The 27,470-nt window shown below is 39.7% G+C and overlaps 2 protein-coding genes across 7 annotated transcripts in view; one reads left to right on the forward strand and one right to left on the reverse strand.

Annotated features, from left to right (window-relative positions):
• Window positions 1-6,842, reverse strand: part of ODAD2 (outer dynein arm docking complex subunit 2) — a 205,819-nt gene extending 198,977 nt beyond the window's left edge. For 3 of the 6 annotated variants that reach the window (XM_081560888.1, XM_081560885.1, XM_081560890.1), the window contains exons 1-2: window positions 5,793-6,842; window positions 2,065-2,325 (exon numbers count right to left, since the gene is read on the reverse strand). In XM_081560888.1, the coding sequence (XP_081417014.1) occupies window positions 2,065-2,288 (224 nt within the window). In that variant the 5' untranslated portion in view covers window positions 2,289-2,325; window positions 5,793-6,842. The remainder of the gene's footprint in view (window positions 1-2,064; window positions 2,326-5,792) is intronic. The other 3 variants (XM_081560887.1, XM_081560884.1, XM_081560889.1) reach the window with 2 other exon arrangements.
• LOC145530960 (uncharacterized) overlaps window positions 6,069-27,470 on the forward strand; it is a 78,589-nt gene continuing 57,187 nt past the window's right edge. Inside the window, exons 1-3 of the mRNA XM_081552288.1 lie at window positions 6,069-6,706; window positions 8,423-8,537; window positions 27,018-27,123. Of these exons, the coding sequence (XP_081408414.1) occupies window positions 6,069-6,706; window positions 8,423-8,474 (690 nt within the window). The 3' untranslated portion in view covers window positions 8,475-8,537; window positions 27,018-27,123. The remainder of the gene's footprint in view (window positions 6,707-8,422; window positions 8,538-27,017; window positions 27,124-27,470) is intronic.

A 27,470-nucleotide genomic window follows, 5' to 3' on the forward strand; every position in this document is an offset into this window, starting at 1 on the left:
GACTGTATGTAGAGATATAAAAATAGAAATAAAAAAGAAAGAAACTGGATGGGGATAGAGATATAGGGATGCATTATGTGAATGTCAAAAGGCAGGAAAGCAATGAAAAACCTAGACAGTGTGTTGGAAAGCAGAAACATTACTCTGTCCACAAAGGTCCGTATAGTCAAGGCTATGGTCTTCCCAGTGGTCACGTACGGTTGTGAGAGCTGGACCGTAAAAAAGGGAGAATGCCAAAGAATGGATGCCTTCTAACTGTGGTGCTGGAGAAGACTCCTGAAAGTCCCTTGGACAGCAAGGAGATCATACCAGTCAATCTTAATGGAGATGGACCTGAATATTCACTGGAAGGATTGATGCTAAAGCTGAATCTCCAGTAATTTTGGTCATCTAATGCGAACAGACAACTCACTGACAAAGTCTCTGATGCTGGGAAAGATTGAGGGCAAAAGAGGAAGGTGTCAGAGGAGGAGGTGGCTGGACAGCATCACCGATGCAATGAACATCAACTTGGGCAAACTCAGGAAGATGGTGAGGGACAGGGAGGCCTGGCGTGCTGCAGTCCATGGGGTTGCAAAGAGTCAGACAGGACTGGGCAACTGAACAACAACATGTGAATGTCACCCCCCCCTTACTAGGTCACAGATGTGATCATCTGTATTTGGAATACACAATGAATACAGAGGCAAGTTGCAACAATAATCTTGATCTCTTCTGACATGTGCTTTAAATTCATGGTTGTACTAAGTAGTTCCTATGTTTTTAATTGATTTTTCAAATGAGTTCATCTTTCAAAAATTAAAAAAAAGAAAAAACAATGCATGATGCTACACTGAACTTAGGTGAGAGAAATGAAACACTTTGGGAGAAAGTGACCATTAGCACAGTTAATGGGATCGCACAGAGTCGGACACGACTGAAGCGACTTAGCAGCAGCAGCAGCACAGTTAAACATAAAATATAATTTAAAAAAAAAAGATTTCTGAAAATTCAGAGAGAAAATAGACCATGATATCAGAACCAAAGCGCCCTTGAAATACAGTTCAAGAATGATTTTCTAGGGACTTCCTTGGTGGTCCAGTGATTTAAGACTTCCAGTTAAGGGGTGCAGGTTTGATTCCTAATCAGGGAATTAAAATCCCACATGCCTCGGGGCCAAAAACCCAAACCATAAGACAGAAGCAATATGGTAACAAATTCAATACAGACTTTTAAAAAAAAGAATGATTTTACAGTTCTAAAAATTAAATTCTGAGTTTACGCTCAAAAATAATCCCAAATGGAAAAGGCATGTATAGCAAACGTTGGCTTGAGAACTGTTTTTCATAAGATCAGACTTTAAAAGTTCATATAAAAAACTAAAGAGGAACAAAGGAAAAGGACCAGAATGCCTAAAGTGACACATAACTGAAGTTGACCAAAAAAACAGAACATATGAATTTACATATATTTATCATCTACAATATATACTTACAGAATACATTTTACACAAGTATAATTATATTTATATAAACATATGTAATTTATATAAAATATATATTTAGCTATGATCAAAAGAGATAAATTGCTAGCCTGCTGTTTGATGTGGAGGTAGGATTTTTTTTTTTGAATCTCAGATTTGGAAGGTTCTCATTTAAGGACAATGCTAATTGTTAAGAATTCTTTTTCTTATATTAAGCAAAATGTACCATTCTCCCTCTGCTGCTCCACAGATTTTACAGATTTAAATACCAGAAGGGGTTTTTTCCTTATCTCAGGTCATGAAACCAATGCCTGGTGGCATCTGCCAGGTCATGTGAGTGGAAAGACTAGTCACAAAGCAACAGCAAATGCTGGGGAGTACAGTGACCTGGAAACACATTCCCTATCAAAAGAAAATTCAAATGTAAAAATCAGATAGTGTATTGGCCAAACTATACATCCTCAGATTTCACCCAAATGCCTCCAGGTTTCTGAGATTTCTGAGATTCACACAGGTTAAGCGATTTACCTTAAACCTACAACCAATCAATAAAAAACATGCAACTGAAGACATTAAACTCTAGAAGCAATTCACTGGCTTACCTGACAGCATAGCCTGATCCAAATGCTGAGGGGTCCAAATTTGTTTTCCATTCCAGCGGTTCTACAAAAACATAGCTTGCCTCTTGGGGATATTTATAGATAAAACTCTCCACGAATATAATAATTTCCTTCACTATAGCCTCATTGAGAGGAGTAACTTCCAGGGTCTTAGCCCCATGCCCCGCAGCCGTCCACTGCGCAGACCTGGTCAGTGCCACACCCATGGGATCCTGTGATGCTCAAACCTGAGCTCAGCACACACTGCATCAGAACAGAAAGAGAGACAATAGCATCCATCTTCCTAGAGGAACATTTCTCATTTTCAAGATTTTAAGCTAGTACTTACCCAACCTGCATTCTGCTTGTCCACCTTAGAGACGGATTTTTTTTTTTAATTATCCAATTGCTCTTCAAATCAATAAAATAGTTAATGTTCCCTGAACCAGCTCTAAGTAAAACTGACTCAAGGACATAAGGATTTTTCAGTATCTTCCTGCCCTGGAATGAATAACTTCTTTCTCATTTTCAGCCTAAGACAGAAAATTCCGGGCAGAAAATGGAAACAGAAAAGAGCGGAAAAAAAAGAATCAGAGGAGGCATGGACTCTGGTTTGCAGCTCTGCTGGGGCCAGCGATTGAGAGATGCTCTTTTGAGCTGGATCACACGTTGTTTAGAATTATGCTATTAAACTGAATTCTGCTATTCTTTGTTGTAACATACATCTGTATCTGTGCAATGATGGCTGATCAAAGTTCCCCAAGTGCCCTCAGAATTCATAAGAAATAGAATAAGAACATTAAGTAAAATAGAATTTTAATTTTTTTCTGAAAATTGGTAAGGCACATATTGACCCTATTAATCAAAATATTTGAGTAATTCAAACTCCATACTCCCTGTATATATCCTGCCCAGAATATTTTACCATAATTCATAACTTGCTTAAGAGCAAATGTGAGAATGAATGAGAATCTTTTTAGCCTGTTTATCTAAATTGATTATCAGAGGATTCTAGCATTAAAATGTAAAACAGAAATTGAAATAAATTTCACTTTCAATAAATAGAAATTAGCCTTTAAAAGAGATATCTGAAAAGATAGCATTATCTGTACACTTAAATAAGATCCAAGTTAATAAATAAGTCCTGATATTACTATATTATGGAGATTTGTCTTTTTTTCAGATAATCTATACTTGTTTATTTTCTCATTTGCAATTAACACTGATCATTAAAACCTTTCACCTGAAATAGTAGGAGAATGGTTTAAAAGTTAAATAAAAAATATAATTAGCTTTCCACTTCCCATAATTATTACAAAAGCTCAGAACCAAGATTCTATAGAAATGGTTTGGAGATTTTACTTTCCATCCTGTTGTTATATCTTCAAATCCAGTAACAGGGACATCTAGATGAGAGGTCCTCGACTGGGCAGTGTTGGCTGCTGAGCAGCAGTGAAGAAGTATTGTACAGATGTTTTATTATCAAAATGACAGAAAGGGGACATTGTGAGCACTTAGTGATGAAGACCAAGAATGCCAGATGTCCTGCCATGTGCAGGACGGTTCCCTAGAAGGAAGAACTATGATGCAACTCCAACATTTAGCACGTAACCAATTTCAGATAATTCATACCTGAGCCTACAACCTATTGCTACTTTACAAATAGTCACAAAGGTTTTTTTCACAGTTTAAATATGCACTGAATTTTCCAGCACTGAAACTACCATATAATTCAAAGGATGGTTATAAATATTTATTTTATATGGAAATTTACCAGGAGGTCAGCATTTTGCAAAGTCATATCATTGATTGAAATTCTAGTCACATAATTTAAGTTTATGACACGACTGTATTTGGGGCTACTGCATACACAGCAATTCAACATAAGGCCAGAGTAATTGATTTTGTTGTTCAGTCGCTAAGTCGTGTCCAACTCTTTGTGACCCTATGGACTGCAGCACACCAGGCTTCATTATATTCTAGTATAGTGGCTACCTGAGCATTTGCATGCTGATATTTTATTACAATTATCTTCTTTTATTTTACAGTTAGAGCACCATTGAGATGTAAAACTATGATTTTGATTTCAGGAGAGTAAAGTGAGCATTACAAAATATTATAAGAAGCAAGTATTGGATCAGATAAAGTTTAGAACAACATAATATACATACATACACATAATATACATACATATACGTATGTATATCCATAAAAATGCTAGTGAAATAAAATGAATACCAAAAATGTATAAATTTGTTTTGTGTATTCATTTTAGTATTCCAGTTTCTATTGCTAGATTCTGAACACATAAGCAAGCACTGATGTTTATGTGTGACACTCTTGAGTTTCCCAATACTATGAAAGTGCAGATAGATCTATTTTATACGGAAAGGCTCAGGTGGATGGTTCTGTTTGTTTTTGAACTAAAGCATAAATGTGTTTCAGTTTATAAAGTTATTGTTTAAATCATTTCCTTCTTGCACCTTTTTTTTTAAAAACAATGTGAAATTACATAAGGCTATAGCAGTCCACATTCCAGATACTAATTTTCTGGAAGACACTTAAGAAGGAGCTAAGAAACGCAAAAGGTTCTTTTTTTCATTATGATAAATTTTTCTACGCATGTGTGTAACATATTTGATGCTATTCAAATTGTTTTTCTGAGTCTAATAAACCCAGGAGTTGCAGCAATGTACAGGCCTAAGAAGGCCTAAGAAAAAACTGGGGCTTCCCTGGTGGCTCAGTGGTAAAGAATCTGCCTGCCAAGCAGGAGATGCAGGCTGGATCCCTGGGTCGGGAAGATCCCCTGGAGAAGGAACTCCAGGAGTGGCAACACACTCCAGTATTCTTGCTGGGATAATCCCACGGACAGAGGAGCCTGACAGGCTACAGTCCATGGGGTTGCAAAGAGTTGGACATGACTTAGCCAATAAACAACAAGTGAGCCTATGACTATCCAGAAGACAAGCACAATATTATCAGAATAGTATTGGGGGAAAAAAAAGTGGAACAGAATCGCAAAAAGAAGACCATGTATGAAAGATTAAAAAAAAAAAAAAGGCTTTGCAGACCCAACTGAGTTTTTAAAAGAAAAAACAGGTACTCTTGTATTTTTTTTCTTAAGTATGAGAACTTCTAATGACCTCTTAATTTGCAAAGAGAACAAAAGCTACAGCATTTATTCCTCTAATTCCAGTAATGCTCCAAAAATTTAAACATTAACATTTTTTTATCAAGACAGGTTGATGGGACGTTTACACTCAGCGCCAGTCCATGAGATCTTAGGGCTTGAGAACCATGGTTACAATGAACATATGTGAATACATAATACTTATTTTGAGTTAAACCAAGATTCTGAAATTTAACAATGACAAGGGAAATGGTTTTTGTGCATGTTTGTTTCCATAAACTGAGAAATCACTTTACATTCATATTGTCTACTCATCCAATAGATACAACAGTTTGTTTTTTCTTTTTAAGGGTCCGTTGCAAGCCTCCAGTATCATTCATAAAGTAAAACCCATTCGTGAATAACTTCTGGAACACCTGAGCAGAAGCAAAACTCAATTCTTTACGAGACTAGGGAATATAAGCGTCCACTCTAAGATCTAGCGGGTTAGGAGCAGTGCCTGCGCTGGCGTCCAGAGAACGAGGATATCAGGCGGTGAAACCTGCAAAAAGATTGGTTTCAGCGCTGACAGGAACCGAGCCCTGAATAAAAGCAAACAGACCCGATGTGGAGATGCGCAGGGATGGCACCAGCCGGTCCTCGAACTGAGTAAAGTCCGGGTCAAGTATTTGCGCGGGAGGCCGCGGTCCTGGGCTGGGAGGACGGAGACGGGCGGGAAGAAGCGGCAGCGAAGACGCACAGAGATGGAGGCAAAGCTGCGGAAACGGAGGAGGGAGAAGGGAAGGCGCGGCGGGAGCGGCAGCCGGGGAAGGGGGACGTGGATGCGGTCTGGGCTGGGGGCTGCAGAGCCGAGGTCCCAAGCCCGGGAGGAGACAGGATGGGAGAGACGCGGAGAGGGCGGATACCGGGTCCAAGGGGAGAAAGGGAAGCCGGGAGGGGAAAGAAGCGAGGCCGGAGCGCGGCTCCTCAACTTCACCATCCCCGCGGAAGGCTGCAAAGACGCCAGCGCACTGCCGTCGCACTCACCGCAGCACCCGGCTCAGCGTCCTGCGCCCCGCGTTCCGCGCTCCGCCCGCGCGCCCGCCGGTTGCTAGGACGCCGGGTAAACACGGCGCCGGGCACGCGCCCGCGTCCAGTCCGGAGTCCCAGTCCCGCCCCCGCCCCGAGCCCCGCGTCCAGTCGCCGAGTAGTCCCGCCCCGCGCCCAGAGCTCCGCGTCCAGTCCCCGAACCCCGCGTCCAGTCTGGAGTCCCGCCCCCGCCCCGAGCCCCGCGTCCAGTCCCCGAGTAGTCCCGCCCCGCGCCCAGAGCTCCGCGTCCAGTCCCCGAGCCCCGCGTCCAGTCCGGAGTCCCGCCCCCGCCCCGAGCCCCGCGTCCAGTCCCCGAGTAGTCCCGCCCGCGCCCAGATCCCCGCGTCTAGTCCCCGAGCTCCGCGCCGCCTTGGAGACAAACGCGCTCAGTTCTTCTCTCTTCTCCAGCTACCCGAGGTCGAGGTCGCGTCCTCCTGGCTCCACCAGGTGGGAAACCTGTCACCTTCCCTAACGCGCGGTGAGAGGTTTTAGCAGCAATTTCACGGTAGAACCGAAAGCAAATGGAAAAGAATCATTGGAAACGCCGTTTTGTTTCCCCCTAGGCTTCTAGACAGAAGTCCCATCGCGTTCCTTGAGGAGTTCTGTGTACCCGGAATCTTTCCTGGGTTCTGAAAAATAGCACAGGGCCTCTTACAGGATGTTTGAGGTGCAACATTTTTCTCTCCAGAAAGCAAATAAACTAGAATTCTAGGATATTCACTGGAAAAGCAGAAACTGATCTTGGATACTCTAGTGCGTAGAACTAGAATGAAATGAGGACATTTCCCTGTGTTTCTAAATGCCTTTCACCTCTGTGTGCCAAGATGACTTTGACCCCACCAGCAGACACTCTACCATCAGGAGTTGTTGTTAAGTCTTAGTCGGGTAAGTTGTGTCAGACTCGGCGACCCCATGGGCTTTAACCCTGCAGGCTCCTCTGTCCATGGGATTTCCCCGACAAGAATACTGGAGTGGGTCACCATTTCCTTCTCCAGGGGATCATCCTGACCCAGGGATTGAACCATGTCTCCTACATTGAAAGGATTCTTTACCACTGAGCCACCTAGCCAGCCCACTAACAGGAGACCAACCTTGAAAAACCAGAGAGAGGGAGTGGAAAAAAGGAAAGTATTTGTTGGGTGAAAAGAAAAAGGGGGGGAATGAGCAGTGTACTGTCTTGGCTGATGGAGTGTTTGGGGACAGCCCGGATGGTTGGGGTGGAGCAGGGAGGGAGGGAGACAATGTTGAGGAACTAGAACTGGATTGTTTTTCGTTAAAGCCAGCAGGTCTGTGAGGATGTCAAGTGTCACATGTGAGGGTAGCATGTTGTTGCCACTCAAAAACAGCTTTCTGCAGACACACAGAGAAATAAGGTTGATGTGGCCTTTGCTTTGGGTTCTTTTCTTCTCTTTTTGAGATTGTGAAACTTGTTAGGAGTGGAAGCTTTTTGCCTGAAGGGGCCTCCCTTCCAGAGAAGCCTAGAGTTGCAAGCACCAGAAAGGAAGATTATGTGCCAATAGGTGTAAGGAGCCCAATAAAAATTTTTTTAAAAAGGTGGTAAGATTACATTCAGGAGCACAGGATCACACCTGTAGAGCTGAAGCAGGGTCGTGACCTGGTGAAGGTCAACAAGCTGGGGAGGGGCCACCTTTCAGAGGCATGAAGCTTCTTCTGGTATTTCATTTCACTTGTGCATTTTAACCAGCTGTAGAATATGAGAACACATTTACTGGCCCCAGTGTAGAAACTGGCCAGAGATCTACAGAGTGCTGGACAGTTGACCTTGGTTTGCAAAGCGGGAACAAACCAGCATTAACCAAGATCTGAGCATTGGCCAAATTCATGCCAAGTCAGAATCTATCATTACTTAATCCTATTCCAAATTGGAATTTATTAGCTTCGAGATTTAAAAAAAAAAAAAACTTCTAACAATATTTAAATTTGTAGAATTCCCAGCTGGCTTCTTCCAGTTTTTTTTTCGCCACCTGGAAGCACTAACTTGGCTGACCTTCAGCTCTCAGCTTAACTGACCATTTCTCAGGGTACACACCACCCCACCTAAAGAAGCCTCCCAGTAGAACTTAACTCCTCTTTGTCTTTTTGCCTGTCTCCTGCCACTGCAGTCAGCACCATGAAACAGGGACCTTTTCTGTTTCCTTCCAGTGTATATCCCTTAGAGCTGGAACAGACTGACCTGCGGAAGGAGCAAAATTGATGAATCATCTGACTGAAGATGTGTTGCTACCTGACATTCTTTGTTGAACCGGGAAGCAGACAGGTAAGGCCCATGTTTCCCTGGACACGCTTGATAGAACCAGTTTGACGATTCTGAGTGGCTGTGTTATGGAAAAGAGCTTTCAACACTGAGGGCGCACAGGTGTTTGCTGTAGCAGAGGGCTCTCCCAGCATTGCTTGCAGCTGAAACATGACCCAGTTTTGTCCAGTGGAACTTAGAGAAAGTCTGCCGTGGGCATCTGAGAAAGGTTGGAACATTTTTGGCTAAATAAGCTCTCCGTGAAACCATCCACCCCGGCTCAGGGCGGCTCAGCTCCTCCGGTGCACAGTAAACGTTGAGGCGCAGATTCTATGTAAGCATTTGCTAGGATTGCCTAACAAGGTGCCATAGACCTTAAACAACAGAAATATATTGTTTCACAGCTCTAGGAGCTCGAAGTCCAAAATCAAAGTGTTGGCAGGGTTGATTCCTCCTGAAGGCTGTCAGGGAAAGATCTGTTCTGGGCCTCTCTCCCTGGCTTGTGACAGCCATCTTCATGTCTTGGGATGTCCTCTCTGTACACCTGTCTTGGCAAAAGGCCCCTTTCCCAAAGACAATCATCGTGTTGGACTAGGGTCCGTCCTCATTAACTCATTTTAACTTGCATTACCTCTGTAAGACCCTATTTCCTACAGGTTTGCATTCTGAGGAATGAGACTTCAACATATGAATGAGGAGGGGAGAACACAGTTCCAGACATGGCATTCTGTAAACACGGGAGTCAGTGGGTTTCAGGGGCCCATTCATCTGTGTTAGAGTGGGGCCCCCTGGTGTGGGGCAGCCAACAGGAGCATATACAGGCCAGAATCAAGAGAAGGTTGGTCTGAGTGTCTGATACTTCAATCTGGAAAGGACTGACAGTGGAACCTCACGAATCTAGCTGGAAAGTACAATCACTCTATTGTGCAATAATGGAGTTAAGTCTCATGAGGGGACAAGATCGCCTCTTGATGGAATTTTTCAGACTTCAACAGAATTCTCATGGTGGGATATTTGCATGAAGTCTGATGAAACTCTGAAGGCCAAATTCCCCAGGTCCAACCTTTGCTTAGAGACAGAGACCAACCATCAAATGGCAGCCTCAGCTGATGGACTATGGACCAAGTCCATGGTCTGGAAATGGCTCTTTCTGTGTACATTTTAACTTCCTAGACTTTCATTTATTTGATAAGTATTTTTTTTGGATACTGGTATGTGCCGCCAGGTACTCTGTTCGCAGAACTGGGTTGTCCAGTTCCAGTTCTGAAAAAAAAAAAAGGAGTCTGTTAAACTCTATTCAAAATCCCTGGAGTAAGGCCTGTGGCAGGGAGCACAGTAAGCAAAGAGGAAAAGAGGTTGCAAGGTGGGCAGTCACAGAAGGTAGTACCTTGAAGCCATGATGAAGAGGCAGATTGTATTCCAAGAGCAAATGAAAGTTATTGGAGGGTTTTAAGGAGAGAGTGGCATGATCTGATTCATGTTGCTAAGAAGTCTAGCTGTTAAGGTGCAAGAGTAGAAGCAGGATGGCTATTAATAACCTACCACCATGGGTCAGGCCCCTAAGAAAGAGTCCAGGATGGAGAGAGGCCTGTGAAGGATGCATTGAGGAACCCTTCCAGGGGATTGAAGGCAACAGGACTGGACGGGGAGAAAAGCTGAATTGCCCTGGGTCTGGGATGGCCTGACAGGGTTTTCCCATATTAAAGCCTTTGTATCTTATCTTTATGTTTTCTCCCCCCACATCCAAATCTTTATTCATTTGTTAACCTCCATTACACACTAAGTTCATCTTTTTGTCGTCCAGGGTTACTGACATATAATTTACATACAGCACTGTGTAAGTTTAAGGTGTACAGCATAATGATCTGACTGATATCATTAAGTGATTGTCACAGTACATTATCACAATGTCTATTGTCACAAGTTTAGTGAACACTCAATCATCTCATATAGATATAAATTGTAAAAATAGAGAGCAGTTTTTCCCTTGTGATGAGAACACTTAGGGTTTACTCTCTTAAGAACTTCCATATGTAACCTGCAGCTGCGTTAATGATATTTATCATGTTGTACATTACATTACTAGTAATTATATGTCATAACTGGAAGCTTGTACCTTTCGACCACCTTCATCTAATTCCCCTCCTCTCACCCTCTGCCTCTGGTAATCACAAATTTGTTCTCTTTTTCTATGAGTTTGCTTGTTTGTTTTTGAAGTGTAATTGACCTGCAACACTATGGGTGCATATGCTCAGTCATGTCTGACTCTTTGCCACCCAATGGGCTATAGCCCACCAGAATCCTCTGTCGATGGAATTCTCCAGGCAAGAATACTAGAGCAGGTTGCCGTTCCTACTCCAGGGGATATTCCTGACACAGGGATTGAAACTGAGTCTCTTGCATCCCCTGTATTGGCAGGTGGATTCTTTACCACTGCACCACTTGTGAAGCTCCATCTACCAATATGGCACTGGTTTAAACAGATAGTGTATCTATGGGAAGGACTATTACACAGCTATTTTAGAAGAGTGAGGGAGAACATGCAGATCTCAGTGTTTATTGTGTGTGTATACCACATTGTTTTGATTACTGTAGCTTTTTTTTGTAGTATAATTTGAAATCAGAGTGTGATACCTTCAGCTTTACTCTTCTTAAGAGTGTTTTGATGATTCAGGATCTTTTATGTTTCTGTACAAATTTTAGAATTACTTTTTCTAGTTCTATGAAAAATGCCATTGATATTTATAGGGATTGCATTGAATCTATAGGTTTCCTTGGGTAGTATAGTCCTTTTAACAATATTAACTTTTCCAACCCATGAGTACAGTATATTCTTCCATGTGTTTGTGTCATCTTTAGTTTCTTTCATCGATATTTGATAGTTTTTTGTTTACAAACCTTTTACCTCCTTAGGTAGGTTTATTCCTAGGTATCTTATTGTTTATGATGTGATGGTAACTGAAATTGTTTTCTTAACTTTTCTTTCTGATAATTAGTCACTAGTGTATACAAATACAACAGATTTCTGTATATTAATTTATATCCTGCAACTTTACCAGATTTGTTGGTGAGTTCTAGTAGTTTTTTGATGGTGTCTTTAGAATTTTCTCTGTATAGTATTAATACCATGTCATCTGCAAACAGTGACAGTTTTACTTCTTCCTTTCCTATTTGGATTCCTTTTGTTTCTTTTTCTTCTCTGATTGCCATGGCTAGGACTTTTAATACTGTGTTGAATAAGAGTGGTGACAGTGGGCCATCCTTGGTTTGTTCCTGATCTTAGAAGAAATGTTTCAGCTTTTTACCATAGAGTATGATTAGCAGGGGAGAAGGCAATGGCACCCCACTCCAGTACTCTTGCCTGGAAAATCCCATGGATGGAGGAGCTTGGTAGGCTACAGTCCATGGGGTCGCTAAGAGTCGGACACGACTGAGCGACTTCACTTTCACTTTTCCCTTTCACGCACTGGAGAAGGAAATGGCAACCCACTCCAGTACTCTTGCCTGGAGAATCCCAGGGGCGGCAGAGCCTGGTGGGCTGCCGTCTATGGGGTCGCACAGAGTCGGACAGCAGTGGGGTCGCTTTCTTGAAGCGACTTAGCAGCAGCAGCAGCAGCATGATTAGCAGGACAGGGAGGCCTGGCATGCTGCAGTCCGTGGGGTCACAAAGAGTCAGACATGGCTGGGTGACTGAACAACAACAACAACAAATGATGTTAGCAATGGGCTTGCCATATATGGCCCCTGTCATGTTGAGATATGCTCCTTCTGTACCCACTTTCTGGGGGAGTTTTAATCATAAATGGATAATGAATTTTGTCAAAAGCTTTTTCTGCACCTATTGAGATGATACAATTTTATTCTTCAAGTTGTTAGTATGGTGTGTCACATTGATTGATTTACAGATATTGAACTATCCTTGCATCCTTGAGATAAATTCCACTTGATCATGATGTGTAATCTTCTTAATGTATTGCTGAGTTTAGTTTGCTAATACTTTGTCGAGGATTTTTGCACCTCTTCACCTGTATTGGCCTGTGATTTCTTTTGCGTGTGTGTAACATCATTCTCTGGTTTTGGTATTACAAGATAAGCATGGCCAGCTTCTTAATTTGTCCCTGGTCTTCACTATTTCCTTCCTGTAGTCCCACTCTAGCCCTTTAGATGAGAAAGGACAGTGAAGGGAGAAGTAGAAGGACAAGGAGTCTCTACAAATTGTCCTGTCATAAACTAACTCTGCATTCTTTGCATTAAGCCTGATCTGGCTCTTTCTCTTATGAATGTTTTTCTTGGGATTTCAAAAATCTTGCAGTGTTGGTGTCTTTCTTACTGTATTTTGCGCCATCCTAAACAAACTTCTTCCTCTGACTTTATTCCTGGGAATCCAGCGGTTCATACATTTACTCTCTGCTGAGGTTTTATAGCTGCCATCCCACCTCCTCCAACCCCCACTGTATTTTTCACCCACAGGCAAAATTTGACCCATAGGAAGCACTCAGACATTATCTGCTCAACTAACTCTGCAGGTCAGTCCTGTCACAATTGAGGCTTTCCTCAGCTGTACTCTGCATGTCTCTCAGCCCCCAGGCTCATCCACTGTCTCCTCCCCCACTCACAACTGCATGGTATGAAGGACACGTATTAAGCTCTCTAAGTAGTCTTCTTAAAGTCCCTCTTCTTCCTTCCTTATAAACTGAGGTTGAGGGGCATGTGAACAGAAAAGAGATGGCCAGCACGGCTCTCTCCAAAAAGCTCTTCCCTGGAAATCCACTCATTTCCCTTCTATAACTTCAACATGGGTGAAGCAGGAAATTGACTTTCCAGTTATAACCTCTACAATTTTACATCTCAGCCTAGTGCCTTACTCTGGAATAAATTATCTATTGTATCTTAAATCCCAACATCTTGAATGAGTGAAACAATTTTAACATATTATTTCTTAGGTGTATATATAAATCATGGATGATGTACAGAACAAATCAATACTATACATTGCCTCAGAAAGTGGATGGATGGGGAAGAATTAGGAATGTTTTTGTTTCTATACCTTCTTATCTTTTGGTGTGTTGCAATGAGCCTGTGTTCCTATAGTAAATGATTAGGTCCGTGTAAGAAACAATAGACATAGCATGCATGAGTAAATTTAAATTGTTTATACAGATTATTCAAATTTAGGCCATATATCAAAGGTCATTTCATATGCATCAAACAAAATGATTTTTATTCTAAGGTAATAAAAGTGTAGGATTGCCTTAAACATTTGAAAACACAAGTGTTTTCTCTGATCTTTATCTCCCATTTACATGTTGTGCAATTGATTGGCCTTTAACTGGAAAATTTGAGTGAGAAGATAAGAGGTCTCTAATTGAATGGGGGGAGCGGGGACTAGGGCAGGTATGTTGTATGCTTCATTTCCATATAAGTGAAAAATAAAAAATAAACCCAGGGAGGTGCGTTCTCTTATCAGTTTGAGCCACACCTATAATAATGATAAAAACTGGTCTGTAGGATTAATTAAACTTAAATTTCTAATCTAATATGTGCATTGTACCCATCACCAAAACCCACAAAAATGACAGTGAGGAAAGAGAATGGGAGGTAGGATGAAATGGGTGAAACATACCAACAGAACGTGGGTAATAGAAAACAGAAGGGTTGAAATGGCTTAACCGAGAGGAGAAAGCTGAAACCTAAAAGCTGGAAGGGATCAAAGCCAATAAAAATAAAACATTTGCAGAAAAATGGACCCTGGAAAAACTCAGAACTTGGAGGCATCTCTGAAGGTGCAGAGTGGACTGAAAACAGGAAGACAGCTTGAAAGCGTTGTTCAAGGAGTAGCTGGTCATATAAATTTTTTCCCCAATCTAAAGGTTTATCACTCAGAGCACCAGGAACAGCTGAAAACACTGTACGGAAATCATGGAACTAAGGAAATTATGAGCTCCCGATTGCGCATGCATGCACACGCGTGTACACACACACACCCTGCTGTCTCCTGCCCCTACTCCCTTCCTGGCACTGGCAGCCCGATGTCTATTTTCAGGCAGGCCTGATACTGACCAGCATGGACACAGAGATCAACAGGTGCTGACCCTTGAGAGTTCTTCCAATCAAATAGACAAGTGTTGCAAGAGGGAACATGTGTGGGTAGCAGGGGGCAGGAATGGTGCCAACAGAATTATACCCTCTACTTCCAAACTAAAAAGTCAACAATAATTCCTAAAAAGGAAAACCAAGCCATAGCAGTTTAAGGATGTCATTTAGAAATATTGAGCAATACCAAAGATGAGTAAGAGTCTTGCCAATCTCGGTGATTTTTATGGAAAAAAAAGGATTCAATCAACTTCTCAAGAAGAACCAGGGCCAACCACTTTGTGGAAAGCTTGTGCTCCATCATCCATCACACAGACTTAGAGACACCCAGTCCTGATGAACTCAGACATCACAAGAGGCGAGGCTTCTGTGACAAGTAACTAGTGCTGTGATACTGCTGCATAACCCAGCACCCCACTCAATGGTACACATGAATTCATACTTGCACTCACAGACCTGTAGGTCAGGTGCAGTTTCTTGCAGCTTGGCTCATCTAGATGAGGCCAGAGTAAGTACCCTGGTTCAGGCTGTGCTTCTAGGTTTGGTTCCAGGCTGTGAAATCTGTTGCACATCTTGTTCCAGAGCTCAGGCAGAGGGCCAGTGACTATGTATGGCATGTACTTGTCATCGTGAATCACTTTCATGAACGTTCCAACTGACATCCCATGCATTGTGTCGACTAACATCCCATGGATCCGAAAAATCACATGGTCAAGCCCAAAGCCAGAGGTTGGGGAGCCATTTGCCCACTGTGAACTCATGGCCAGGGTGTGGATAATCTGACACCACTTCAGCAGAGTGAAGAAATCACTAGAACTGATAATCCAGTCTACCAGCACACCTTCTTCAATGTATCATTCAACAAGTGTGTTTTGATATTGGTCTTCATTCCCGTTACATCATCATGGTAGTTCTGTCACCTTACCATATTCTCTGTCCTCTAGCAGGCAAATCTAGGATTGTATACAAATAATTTAAACACATTGTAATCATGTGTTTAAAAAAAGAATATCTAGGATGAATAGCCTACAGAAGTGTTCTGATTTGCCTCTTTTCTTTATGCAGTTATTTTGAGTCTTTAAAAATCTTTTTCTAAATTACTTTGTTCAAAGTCTCTCTTTTTGTTTTAAACTCTCTCTTTTATCTAAATAAGAATACAGAATACCATTAAAAAATGTACCCCATTTTATGTCAGGTAGCACTTGGTCCCCGTTCTGGATTTTTAAAAAGTAGAAACTCAGAGCAAAATACACTGGAATGCAGGGAAAGTTATTTGATATAGAAAATGTGTAGTCTAGCCAAGAAGTGATTACTCCAGAAATCCTCATGGAGAATAAAGGATTTAATGTGAGACTTGATATTTTGGAAAAACAAACTGAGGATTAATAATATCCGGGTGATGTCTCCCAAAAACACCAAAGGAAACAGTGAAGACGTCTTAGAAGAATGGCTTCCAGATGCCTAGTAAATCATGTGTCTCTACCGAATGAGAACATGGCTAAAGGGGGATATTACTTATTTTGAGAAAAGAAGCATTCTTTGAGTGACTAGTCGTCTTTTGCCCATCAACTCTGTAATACTATTAAAGATCTAAAAGCCAAGAGTATTATCCTTTTCAAATAATGAAATGATGGATACATTATTTGCAATGAAAATTAGTTTAACTGCACAGTGTGATTTATTTGTAAGAAAATAAGTAAGTTAGGGCTTTATAGTGAGATGAATTGTCTTCTTTGGTGACTGGAATACATCTCGGAGTTTTGTAAGGTGGAGGAAGGATGATTGTAAAAAGAGAGGTTGGGAAAACCAGGATGGGGCTTAGTGCTTCAGAATATATTTAGGTACATTTCAGAAACAATTTGTAATCTGGAAACTGATTTCCTATGAAGTAGCTAGACCCACAGACCCTTTGGCAAGAGTTCACATGTTCCCAGTTTGGAAGCCACTCACTTGGTTCATTGATGGAACGTCTCAGGCCCCATGTTCCTCTGCCTTTTGCGTTCTTAAGTCACACCCTCCAATAGGCTCCATTATGGATCTGCACCAGTCACAATGTGCCAGAACCCATTAGCTTTCAGAGTTGGGGTCCTAAAGAGCAGTTATTGAAGTCACTGGCATTGGTTTTCCATGTTGAAATCTTCCTTTGACTTTCTCAGTGATTCATAGTCTTATCCCTGTAATATTACCTGGCAAGTGTTTGGGCTCGAAGCAGTTCTTCTCTGGGTTTTGTCACTGGATTAAAAAACAACAGCAACAGCAGCAGGAACGAAACTAGTCTCTAGGGATGACAAACAGATTGTAATCCGATATCATAGAACAGAAATTAGAATGCGTACATTCTCTCTGAGGGGTATTGCATTTACTCAATTACATTTCCTATAGAGGATTTTAAACACAAATGGGCCATTTTGTAATTTCCATGGATATTAAGTTCTTAAGGTAGAAAAAGGGGGAAAAAAGGAAGTCTAAATGAACCAAATTAATCTTCTATTTCCTTCCTAACTGACAAATCAGCTGAAAGAGGCAGAAGCACGATTAATAAACCATATGCAATACATTGCCAGTTGTCATTTGAGGAAACTGTTTTTTCTCCTGTCTTATTGATTACCTAAGTGTTATAATAACATTACAGGATCTTTTTGGGATTAGGAAAGCCATGATGATTTTTCCCCCTCCTTTGCAAAAGTGTCTACTTCCTCAGCTTCTGTAAGCTCACCCTGTATTAGTTAAGATTAGGTTCTAGTGTGAGAAACAGAGACTCCAAAAACAGTGGCTTACAGAGGACAGAAGTTTATTACAACAGTAGTCTGCAGCAGCAGTCAACTCTGCAAAGTCCTGGGGGATTCAGGCTCCTCCTCCGCTGGGCAGGACTCATATTTCCAAGGTCTCCCTACATCTCCAGCATCAGGACCACTTTCCAGCCAACAGGAAGGAGGAAAGCATGAAGAGGGGCAAAGGTCATGCACTGACTTTCTTTTAAGGAAATTGCCATACCACAGTTCTGCTTATATCTCAGTGGCCAAAATCAATCACATGAAACATTTTGGCTTTTTACATTCTGAAGCTATCTTAATAGATACACAGAAATTTAAATGAACCAAATTAAATTTTTTTTGTTTTTGGCCCACTGCACAGAGCAGCATGTGGGATCCTAGTTCTCCAACCGGAGAATGAGCCTGCACCCCCTGCTTTTCAAAGCACAGAGCCTTAACCACTGGACTGCCAGGGAAGTTTCGTGCTGTCTTTTCTAAAGATTTAACCCTTTTATCATTAAAAAGTTACCCTGTTTTTCTCCAGTAATGATTTTTGCCTGGAAGTATATTTTGTCTGATTTTAATAGAGGTACATCAGCTTTCTGTTTGGTGTTTTCCTGGTGTATCTTTTTCTATCCTTTTGCTTTCAATTTTTCTGGAAACTTACATTTTAGATATGTTCATTGTAACAGAATATAGCTGATTTTTTTTTTTTTTAAAAATACAGTCTGACAGTGTTTGGAATTGACATGTACATGTTGCTATATTTAAAATGGATAACCGACAAGGACCTATTGTATAGCAAAGGGAATCCTGCTCAGTACTCCATAATAATCTAAAGGGGAAAAGAATTTGGAAAAGAATAGATACGTGTTTGTGTATGACTGACTCCCTTTGTGGCACACCTGAAACTAACACAACATTGTTAATCAACTATACTTCAATATAAAATAAAAAATTTTTTAATAAAGTAAAAGAAAATATAGATATAGCCTGACAACCTTTGTGTTTGATGAAGGCATTTAAGATATTTACATTATGTGAAATCTTATTTTATGTTTCCATTTGTCCCATCTTTTCTATGATTCTTTTTCTCTCCTCTGTTGCCTTTTGCTTGAATTGATTAATTTTTTTCCTAGTTGTGTTTTATGTACTACGATTTGGAAGCCGTGCACTCTGATACTGTTCTTTTTGTGGTTACCCCCAAAATAACAGACATAATTAACTTATCAAAGTCTCAGATTAGTGTCTTTGCCCAACTGCTGAGCCCTCATTCATGTTGAAGTTGTGTCCCTTCTGATGCAACATGCTACTGCTGCTTTATACAGTTATCATTTCATATTGTTTGTTTCTGTGCATATATTTACCACTTTCTCTGCTTTACTTTTCCTTGGGAAAAAAGAATCATCGAGGTATGACTGATGTTCAATAAACTACACATGTTAAAAGTGTACAATTTGATAAGTCTGAACATATATGCAACAGTCACTACATCCAGGAGGATGAACATACTGTCACCTCTAAGAGGCTTCTCATGCCCTGTTTTACTACTTCATCCAGCCTCTCTATTCTGTTGGTGATGGTGGTGCTTCAGGCAGGAGACTAAATCCAGATCCTGTTACTTTGTCATGGCCTTTAGTGGGCACTTCTCTCCAATTGTATCTCAGACTTTGAATATGACATCACTTTCCTTCTCTCTCTCTTTTCTACTTGTTAATTTTCCCTTAGTAGAGGTCTGCTGGAGAAGAAAATGGCAACCCATTCCAGTATTCTTGCCTGAGAAATCCCATGGACAGAAGAGCCTGGAGGGCTACAGTCCATGGGGTCCCTAAGACATGACTTAGCAAGTAAACCACCACCCAAAGATCGGCTAATGGCAGATTCCCCTCAGTTTTTGATGTCCTGAGAATGTCATCAGCTTCACTTCAGTTCAGTTCAGTCGCTCAGTTGTGTCCGACTCTTTGCGACCCCATGGACTTCAGCATGCCAGGCTTCCCTGTCCATCACCAACTCCCAGAGCTTGCTCAGACTCATGTCCATTGAGTCGGTGGTGCCATCCAACCATCTCATCCTCTGTCATCCCCTTCTCCTCTCACCTTCTATCTTTTCCAGCATCAGGTTCTTTTCCACTGAGTAAGTTCTTCGCATCAGGTTGGCTTCGTGCAGAAAAGACTTTTTTCCCCTAAGAATAGAGGTCTTGGTTAAAAATAGTTTTCTCTTTGTACATTGAATATATCACTTCACAGTCTCCTGACATCCTTTTTTGCCATCAAGAAATCAGCTGTCGATTTGTTACTCTTCTAAAGGTAGTACATCTCCTTTTAAGATCTCTTTTCATTCTTTCTTTTTGAATAATAAGCATTTATAAAAGGCATAGGGCATAGACATTGAGAAAAAGCTAGTAACTACCAATAGGGAGAGAAATGCTGGAAGGGCAAGGTAGGAGTAGTGAATTAAGAAGTACAAACTATTATTTGTACAATAAATAAGCTATTAATACAAAATGTATTGTACAACATAAGACGTATAGCCAATATATTAAAATAACTGAATGGAATATAACCTTTAAAAATTGTGAATCACAGTATGCTGTATATCTGTAACTTATATAATATTGTGCATCAACTATATCTCAAATGTTCAAAATAGCTGAGAATAACAGTAGCATAATAACAACTAAGAGCAAAGAAAGAGCATAAGATGTATGAAGATCAAATATAGCTTGCTTCTTTTATAGGATTGAGGATCTCTTTTTCTTTGATGCTCTACAGCTTCACCATGATTTTTCTAGTTGTGAGTTTTCTTCATATTTATCCTGCCTGATTTTTGCTGTGCCCTCAAGTCTGACCAAAGATCCTTTTCAACAATTCTGGAAAATTCTCAGCCATTTTATTCTCACACCTTAACTCTGCTCCCTCTCTCTTTCTTTCTGAAGCTCTGTTCATCCTAAGTTGCTTCAGTCGTGTCCAACTCTTTGTGACCCCATGGACTGTAGCCTGCCAGGCTCCTCTGTCCATGGGATTATCCCAGCAAGAATACTAGAGTGGGTTGTCATGCCCTCCTCCAGGGGATCTTTCTGAACCAGCAAGCAAAACCGTGTCTCTTATGTCTCCTACTTTGGCAGGTGGGTTCTTTACCAGTAGCACCCCCTGGGAAGCTCCAGTTAGGCACATATCTCCTCTGTTCACCCATTTTCTTAACCCATTTTCCCATGTATTGCATGTGATTTCTGTGCCACCTTTTGGATAATGTCCTCATGATTATTTGTCCTTGAGATCATTAATTCTCTCTTTAGCTGTGTCTAAAGTGAAGTCGCTCCGTCGTGTCTGACTCGAGACCCCATGGACTATAGCCTACCAGGCTTCTCCATCCATAGGATTTTCCAGGCAAGAGTACCAGAGTGTGTTGCCATTTCCTTCTCCAGGGGATCTTCCTGACCCAGGGATTGAATCCAGGTCTCCCGCACTGCAGGCAGACGCTTGACCCTCTGAGCCACCAGGGAAGCCTTCAGCTGTGTCTAGTCTTCTGTTAAACCTAACCTCAGCTGTGTCTAGTCTACTGTTAAACCTACCCATCGAGGGTTTATTTTGTTCATTTCAGTAATTACGTTTTTCATTTCCAGGTACTCTACTTGCTTATTGCTCAAATTATGGTCATTTTATATAGTCTATTCTTCTCTATACTGATTTTCAAACTTTTATTTATACATGCTAAGCATAGTTATTTTATAACCTGATAACAGTATCTGAAGTCTTGTGGTTTTATTTTTAATATCTTTATTCTTGCTGCTTCTCATTCATGGTATCTTGTTTCCCTGTATGTTGAATGGTATTTTGCTGTGAGCTGCTCATTTCCCTTGAAATTTTTTTTCAATGAATTCTTTGAGAACTGGGGAAAAAAGTTTCCTGTAGAGAAGATTGGCCTTTGCTTCTGCCAGATCCCTGTATATCTAAGACTACTTTGATTCCTGGTATCATTTTATATATTTGGTCTGTAATTTTTCATTTAACAATGTATCATGAGATGTGTGTTACTCTAGATAAATTCACCTACTTGCTATTTTTAATGTTGTATGGCATTCTATAACAGTGGTATATTGTAATTTATTTAATCCTTCGACTGTGTGGAACACAACAGACTATGGAATATTCTTATATGGGAATACCAGACCACATTACCTGCCTCCTGAGAAACCTGTATGCAGGACAAGAAGCAACAGTTAGAACTGGACTTGGGACAATGGACTGGCTCAAAATTGGGAAAGGAGTATCTCAAGGCTGTATTTTGTCACCCTGCTTATTTAACTTATATGCAGAGTTCATCATATGAAATGCTGGGCTGGATGACTCACAAGCTGGAATCAAGATTGCTGGGGGAAATATCAACAATCTCAAATATACAGATGATACCACTTTAATGGCAGAAAGTGAAGAGGAACTAAAGAGCCTCTTAATGAAGGTGAAAGAGGAGAGTGAAAAAGCTGACTTAAAACTCAACAGTCAAAAACTGAAGATCATGGCATCTGATCCTATCACTTTATGGCAAATAGGGGGAAAAGTGGAAACACTGTCAGATTTCATTTTCTTGGGCTCCAGAATCAATATGGATGGTGACTACAGCTAACAAAACTAAAAGACGCTTGCTCCTTGGAAGAATAGCTGTGACAAACCTAGACAGTTTATTTTAAAAAGCAGAGAAATCACTTTGCCAACAAAGGTCCATAAAGTCAAAACTATGGTTTTTCCAGTAGTTATGTATGGTTGTGAGAGCTGAACCATAAAGAAGGCTGAGCGCCAAACAATTGATGCTTTCAGACTGGTGCTGGAGAAGACTGTTGAGAGTCCCTTGGACAGCATAGAGATCAAACCAATCAATCCTAAACGTAATCAACCCTGAACATTCATTGAATATTTGAAAGGACTGTTGTTGAAGCTGAAGCTCAATACTTTGGCCACCTGTTGCGAAGAATCGACTTATTGGAAAAGACCCCGATGCTGGGAAAGATTTAGGGCAAGAGGAGAAGGGGGCCACAGAGGATAAGATGATTGGATAGCATCACTGACTCAATGGACATTAGTTTGAGAAACTCAGGGAGATAGTGAAGGACAGGGAAGCCTAGTGTGCTTCAGTTCATGGGGTCACAAGGAGTCAGACACGACTTAGCAACTGAACAGAACAACAATTTATCCTTCAACTGTTTACTTTTTAGCAGATATCACTAAAAATGTGTATCTTTATATACATAACTTTACATGCTTGCATAATCATCTCTAATTTTTTATATACAATATAAAATAGATATACCCTCTAATCATATACAATCATTATTCAATAACATACATTGAATGTATTCATTTACACATTCAAATATATCTAATACATACATTATGATATATACGTATATATATGTTCCAGAAAGTTGGACTGCTATGGCCAAAGAAAATGTGTACTTTAAAAATGTTTAATACATGCTACACATGACCTTCTAGAAAGATTCTGTCAATTTGCATCCCACCAGTGTATACTCATGCCCTTGACAATGCTAGATATTATCAATCTTTGAATTTTGCTGATCTGCTGAGAATATTATTTTTTTAATCTGCTGATATCTCTCTACTAATGAGGCTGAACATATTTGCTTACATATTTGACTGCTTTTCTCTTCTGTATGATTGCTGTTTATTTATTTTGCCCATCCTTGTAGTTTTTTTCTGAGTCATTTCTTATAGATAGTCCTTGAACCTTACAAATTTTAACGTCTTTCTTTTAAACATTTGATCCAGAAATAACTTTTACAGTGTAAATATGAACTAGTATAAATTAGAATTGAAATGCTTTCATAATAGATACTGTTCTTGGGACAGAGCTGTGCAGTGAATAATTGTAAACGGTGTACACGGTGAAGAGTCTGCTCCATCAGCTCTTTGGTAGTCTCAGGTTTTACACCATGAATATTATAGTGCTCTTTGTGACTACTTTTAGAATCTGTATTTTCTCATTTCCTGTTTCTGATAATTACCTAAAGTGAGTGCTTTACTTGAATAAATGGATATTTGAATTGAGGCAAAAGAACCTACCAGCAGTGATTGTATATTTTATTGTTGAGAAAATTAAGCCTAATTGTTTCCTGAGTCTTTGAAAAAGGTATTAGGCATTCACGTACTAATAGTCATATTTAGGGAGCTATTTCTGGTCAGATTTCTGATGGTTTACTAGAGATAAACTTATTTTCAGAGACCTTAATTTTTTTTAATTTCAAGTGTTTTAACATGTAGCCAGTTTTCACCAGATGTCTCTATCATCATTATTTATCTAAAGCAGTAATATTTATATTTAACAAGTATTGTTGGAGGGAGATTATAGCATTGTTGTAATTGGAAGTGTTATTAATGCATATTTTACTGTTTTGGAAAATGTCTAGTATTTTAATGACTGTTCAAATCTGCATTCTTATTAAATTCTTACTTGGTTTCTATAGTGAATTCTTTTTAGCTATGAATTTTTTGTAAAGTTATTGGAAAAGCCATTTTCTGACAATTATAAGGCATTGGCTATAGCCATTGATGATTTTTATAAGTGTTTATAGTGTGAGAGAAATTTGACTTTGCATAGTGAAATAAACTGAAAATTATGGAAAGTTTCTTAATTCTTCCATAGGAATGCATTCCTTAGTCATAGAATCATACAAAATGATATAATGCCAAAGATTTTTTTAAACTTCTTTGAATTCATAGCTTATATAGTTCATATAACTAGGAGCATTTAGGACGTCATCAACTCAAGTATTTAGAAGAGGAATGTGTAAATTGTCTTAAAAATAAAATCTATATTTTAAGAAATAAAATTGGTTAAGAATCATCAGGGCTTAGAAATTATATTTTTCAGAATTTTCCTAAGAAACTTACAAATAAACATGCTAAACATACGAATTCATCTGATTTGAGACTGATCCAAAATTTAAAAAGATTACAAAGTCTTAGCAAATTTTGTATTTCACTGAATATCTGATTAAAACAGTTTAAACATTTTTGGCATTTAAATAAAGTCAGATATTCTTTCTTATTTATTATTTTCAGAACATATAATTTAAGGTTACAAAAGTTTAAATTATGTTTTTTTAAAATGTCAGATTCATTTGACCATTTAAAATCATTAAAAGCAGACAGGATAGAAGGCTGATACTGAATTCATGATTCAGTATGAATTTGGCCTGAGAGAATAAATGACTACACATAACTGGCTTTCTCAAAATAAGCTACTGAGAGATAAGAACTATAAACCTTGCACTTCATCAGTTAAGTCAAAGCACTTTTACCTGGTATGTTGTAAGAGATGCTGGTCCTTATAAATGTGATAATCAGGTTATTTGGAACCTGATGCAGCCAAGTGAAAGTTACCTCGCTAAGTTATCAAGCAACTTCTGAAATTCTCTGGATTTAGGTATCAGCCAGGGCCAAAAGAGATCAAGACCAAAAGGGAGCCAACATAGCAAACAGAAGAAAAATTCAGAAATATTGAGGAAGTCAAATCAAGTCAAAAGTAAGAACTTGAGCCTCTAGAGATACACCAGTACAACCAAGTTTACAGAGAGGTGGGGTAGGCAGAACTCAGTGGGTTACACTTTTACCCCAGCCCACTAACTATCAGAGAGATACTATCACAGAAAAAAAAGAGTAAACAAAGACTTACCTAGTAATCTGCCCCAAGGTAAAAACTTCAGCTACCCTAAGGAGTCTTCAAATCTGTTCTAGTCTTAGTAAAACTGGAAAGTTAGCTTGTATAACTGACTCTAAACTTCGTAACAATAAATGTGTAAGTCACATTAAGTATTGTGTGTGTCATATATAACTATTTACTATTATTTCAACAATCAGATAATTTTCTTTTTAAAATCTTTTCATCATCTATCCTAAATATTTATTAGTAGCAACTTCTATGACTATTTACAAACTAAATATTTAACATAATTCATGTATTATTTGGCAATGTGTAAGCAAAGAATGTAGTCAATGCTACATTTTGCTTTGCAGAAGTGTTTAATTAACTTACCTCTGTACTTAAATCAGTACATACAAAGTTCAACAAGGCATGAAAATCAATAAGTAAAACTACATTTGGGGAAAATACTTGCCTGGGGAGAAAATGTTGTAGTCTTCATGTTCAAGCTGGCAGATACTATCGACTTAATTAACTTTCAATTGTCTATTAAAATTAATTCAATCTGATCAAGAACCAAAATACTAACAAAATGTTTACATTAGTGAAATTTGAAGTAGTAGGTGTTTCACTCAATACCATTTTCTATATTTAGAACCAGAAAGTGACATCAACAGCCCTCAACAACTTATTTATTGTCTTATTTTTGGTCTCCAAACATGTCCATACCTCATGTGCTCTGAACTTTCAGTCCCGAAAAGAGAATCCAAAACATTCACTACATACATATGTCTGTGATTACTTCTGATCACAACAAAACTTTCAAATCAAAGTGGAAAATAAGAATGTAGGCATTTGTTTCTCCATCTTGCAACTTTGTTATAAGTACACACAAACACATTAATATCAACTTCACCAAGCAGGATACAAAAATTATATGTAAATGATGATTACAATTATGTAAAAACTGTAAATGAAAAAAAGATAGGAGGCCAGGAATCCACTAAAATTGTAACAGTGGTTATGCTAGGGTTACAGAGCCAGGGGTCTCTTGCTTGCCTTTTTGTTGACTTTCCAGATGCCCTTCAGTGTGGGGGTACTACTGTAATGAAGAATCTACTGCTCTCTTGTCTTCTTTACTGAACACCCCCAAAAGACTTTACTCGAAAAATACATAGTGATCAACATGCAGTTTATTGGCAGTTTGGTAGGAGAGGATTTGCAGCAGAATTTGCAAGTCCCTGACACAAGCTGTTCTCCAGCATCCCTTTTGTGCTTTAGTATCAGGAAAGCTCTTCTTCCTTCCCCTCACCTTGTTCTTGCAGCACCACCTTCTTGCAGCCTACTGCTGTTGGCTTTAGCCTCCAAAACGCCATGCGTCTCCCATCAATTTTCTTCCTCTTGAAACTATCTAGGAAGGTTCAACTATGCCTTACATTCTGCCTCTAAATTTGCTTATCAAACCCATCCCATCAAAGCACTCAGGACACAAATGGACTTTGGAGTCACCAGTAGCCACCCTCGTTATGTTTCTGTGAGTGTAAACTAAACCCATGGCTGATTCATGTCAATGTATGGCAAAAACTATTACAATATTGTAAAGTAATTAGTCCCCAACTAAAATAAATAAATTTATTAAAAAAAGAAAATACATCAATCTCTCTCAGAATTTAAAATATACATACCTTTTGGCCTAAAATCCCACAGTTAGAAATTCATTCTATGGAATTAGTTCACCGAAGATCACCAGTGGAAAATGTAAATGATATTTATTGCAACAGCATTTGTCATAGCAAAAACTGGAAATATATGAAGTATCCAGCAGTATGTGTACATGTGGTCAGTCATGTCAGACTCTTTGCGACCCCATGGACTGTAGCCCACCAGGCTCCTCTGTCCATGGGACTCTCTAGGCAAGAATACTGGAATGGGGTGCCCCACTCCAGGGGATGTTCCTGACCCAGGGATCAAACCTGAGTCTCTGCATCTCCTGTATTGGCAGGTGGATTCTTTACTACTGCACCACTTGAGAAGCGTCATCCACCAATATGGCACTGGTTTAAACAGCATATCCATGGGAAGGACTATTACACAGCTGCTTGAAAAGAGTGAGTGAGAACATGCTAATCCAGAAAGTGCTCGAGATTCGTATATCTATGTATATATAATAAATAATAAATATCCATGTGTATATATATAAAAGTCAAGATATTAAACAATCTTTAAGGATTTTTCAGAGGGTGAAATGCAAGCTATATACTAAACCAGAGGTCCCCAACCTCTGGGATCTAATGCCTGACAATCCAAGGTGGAGCTGATGTAATAATAATCGAAATAAAGTGTACAATAAACATAATACACTTGAATCATCCCAGAACCATCCCCCACCCCACCCCCAGATCCATGGAAAAATTGTCTTCCACGAAACCGGTCCCTAGTGCCAAAAAGCTTGGGG

Source organism: Giraffa tippelskirchi, chromosome 13 (genome assembly GCF_054371585.1).
Source record: "Giraffa tippelskirchi isolate mGirTip1 chromosome 13, T2T-mGirTip1v1.2.pri, whole genome shotgun sequence".
In the NCBI taxonomy this organism is placed as follows: Eukaryota; Metazoa; Chordata; class Mammalia; order Artiodactyla; family Giraffidae; genus Giraffa; species Giraffa tippelskirchi.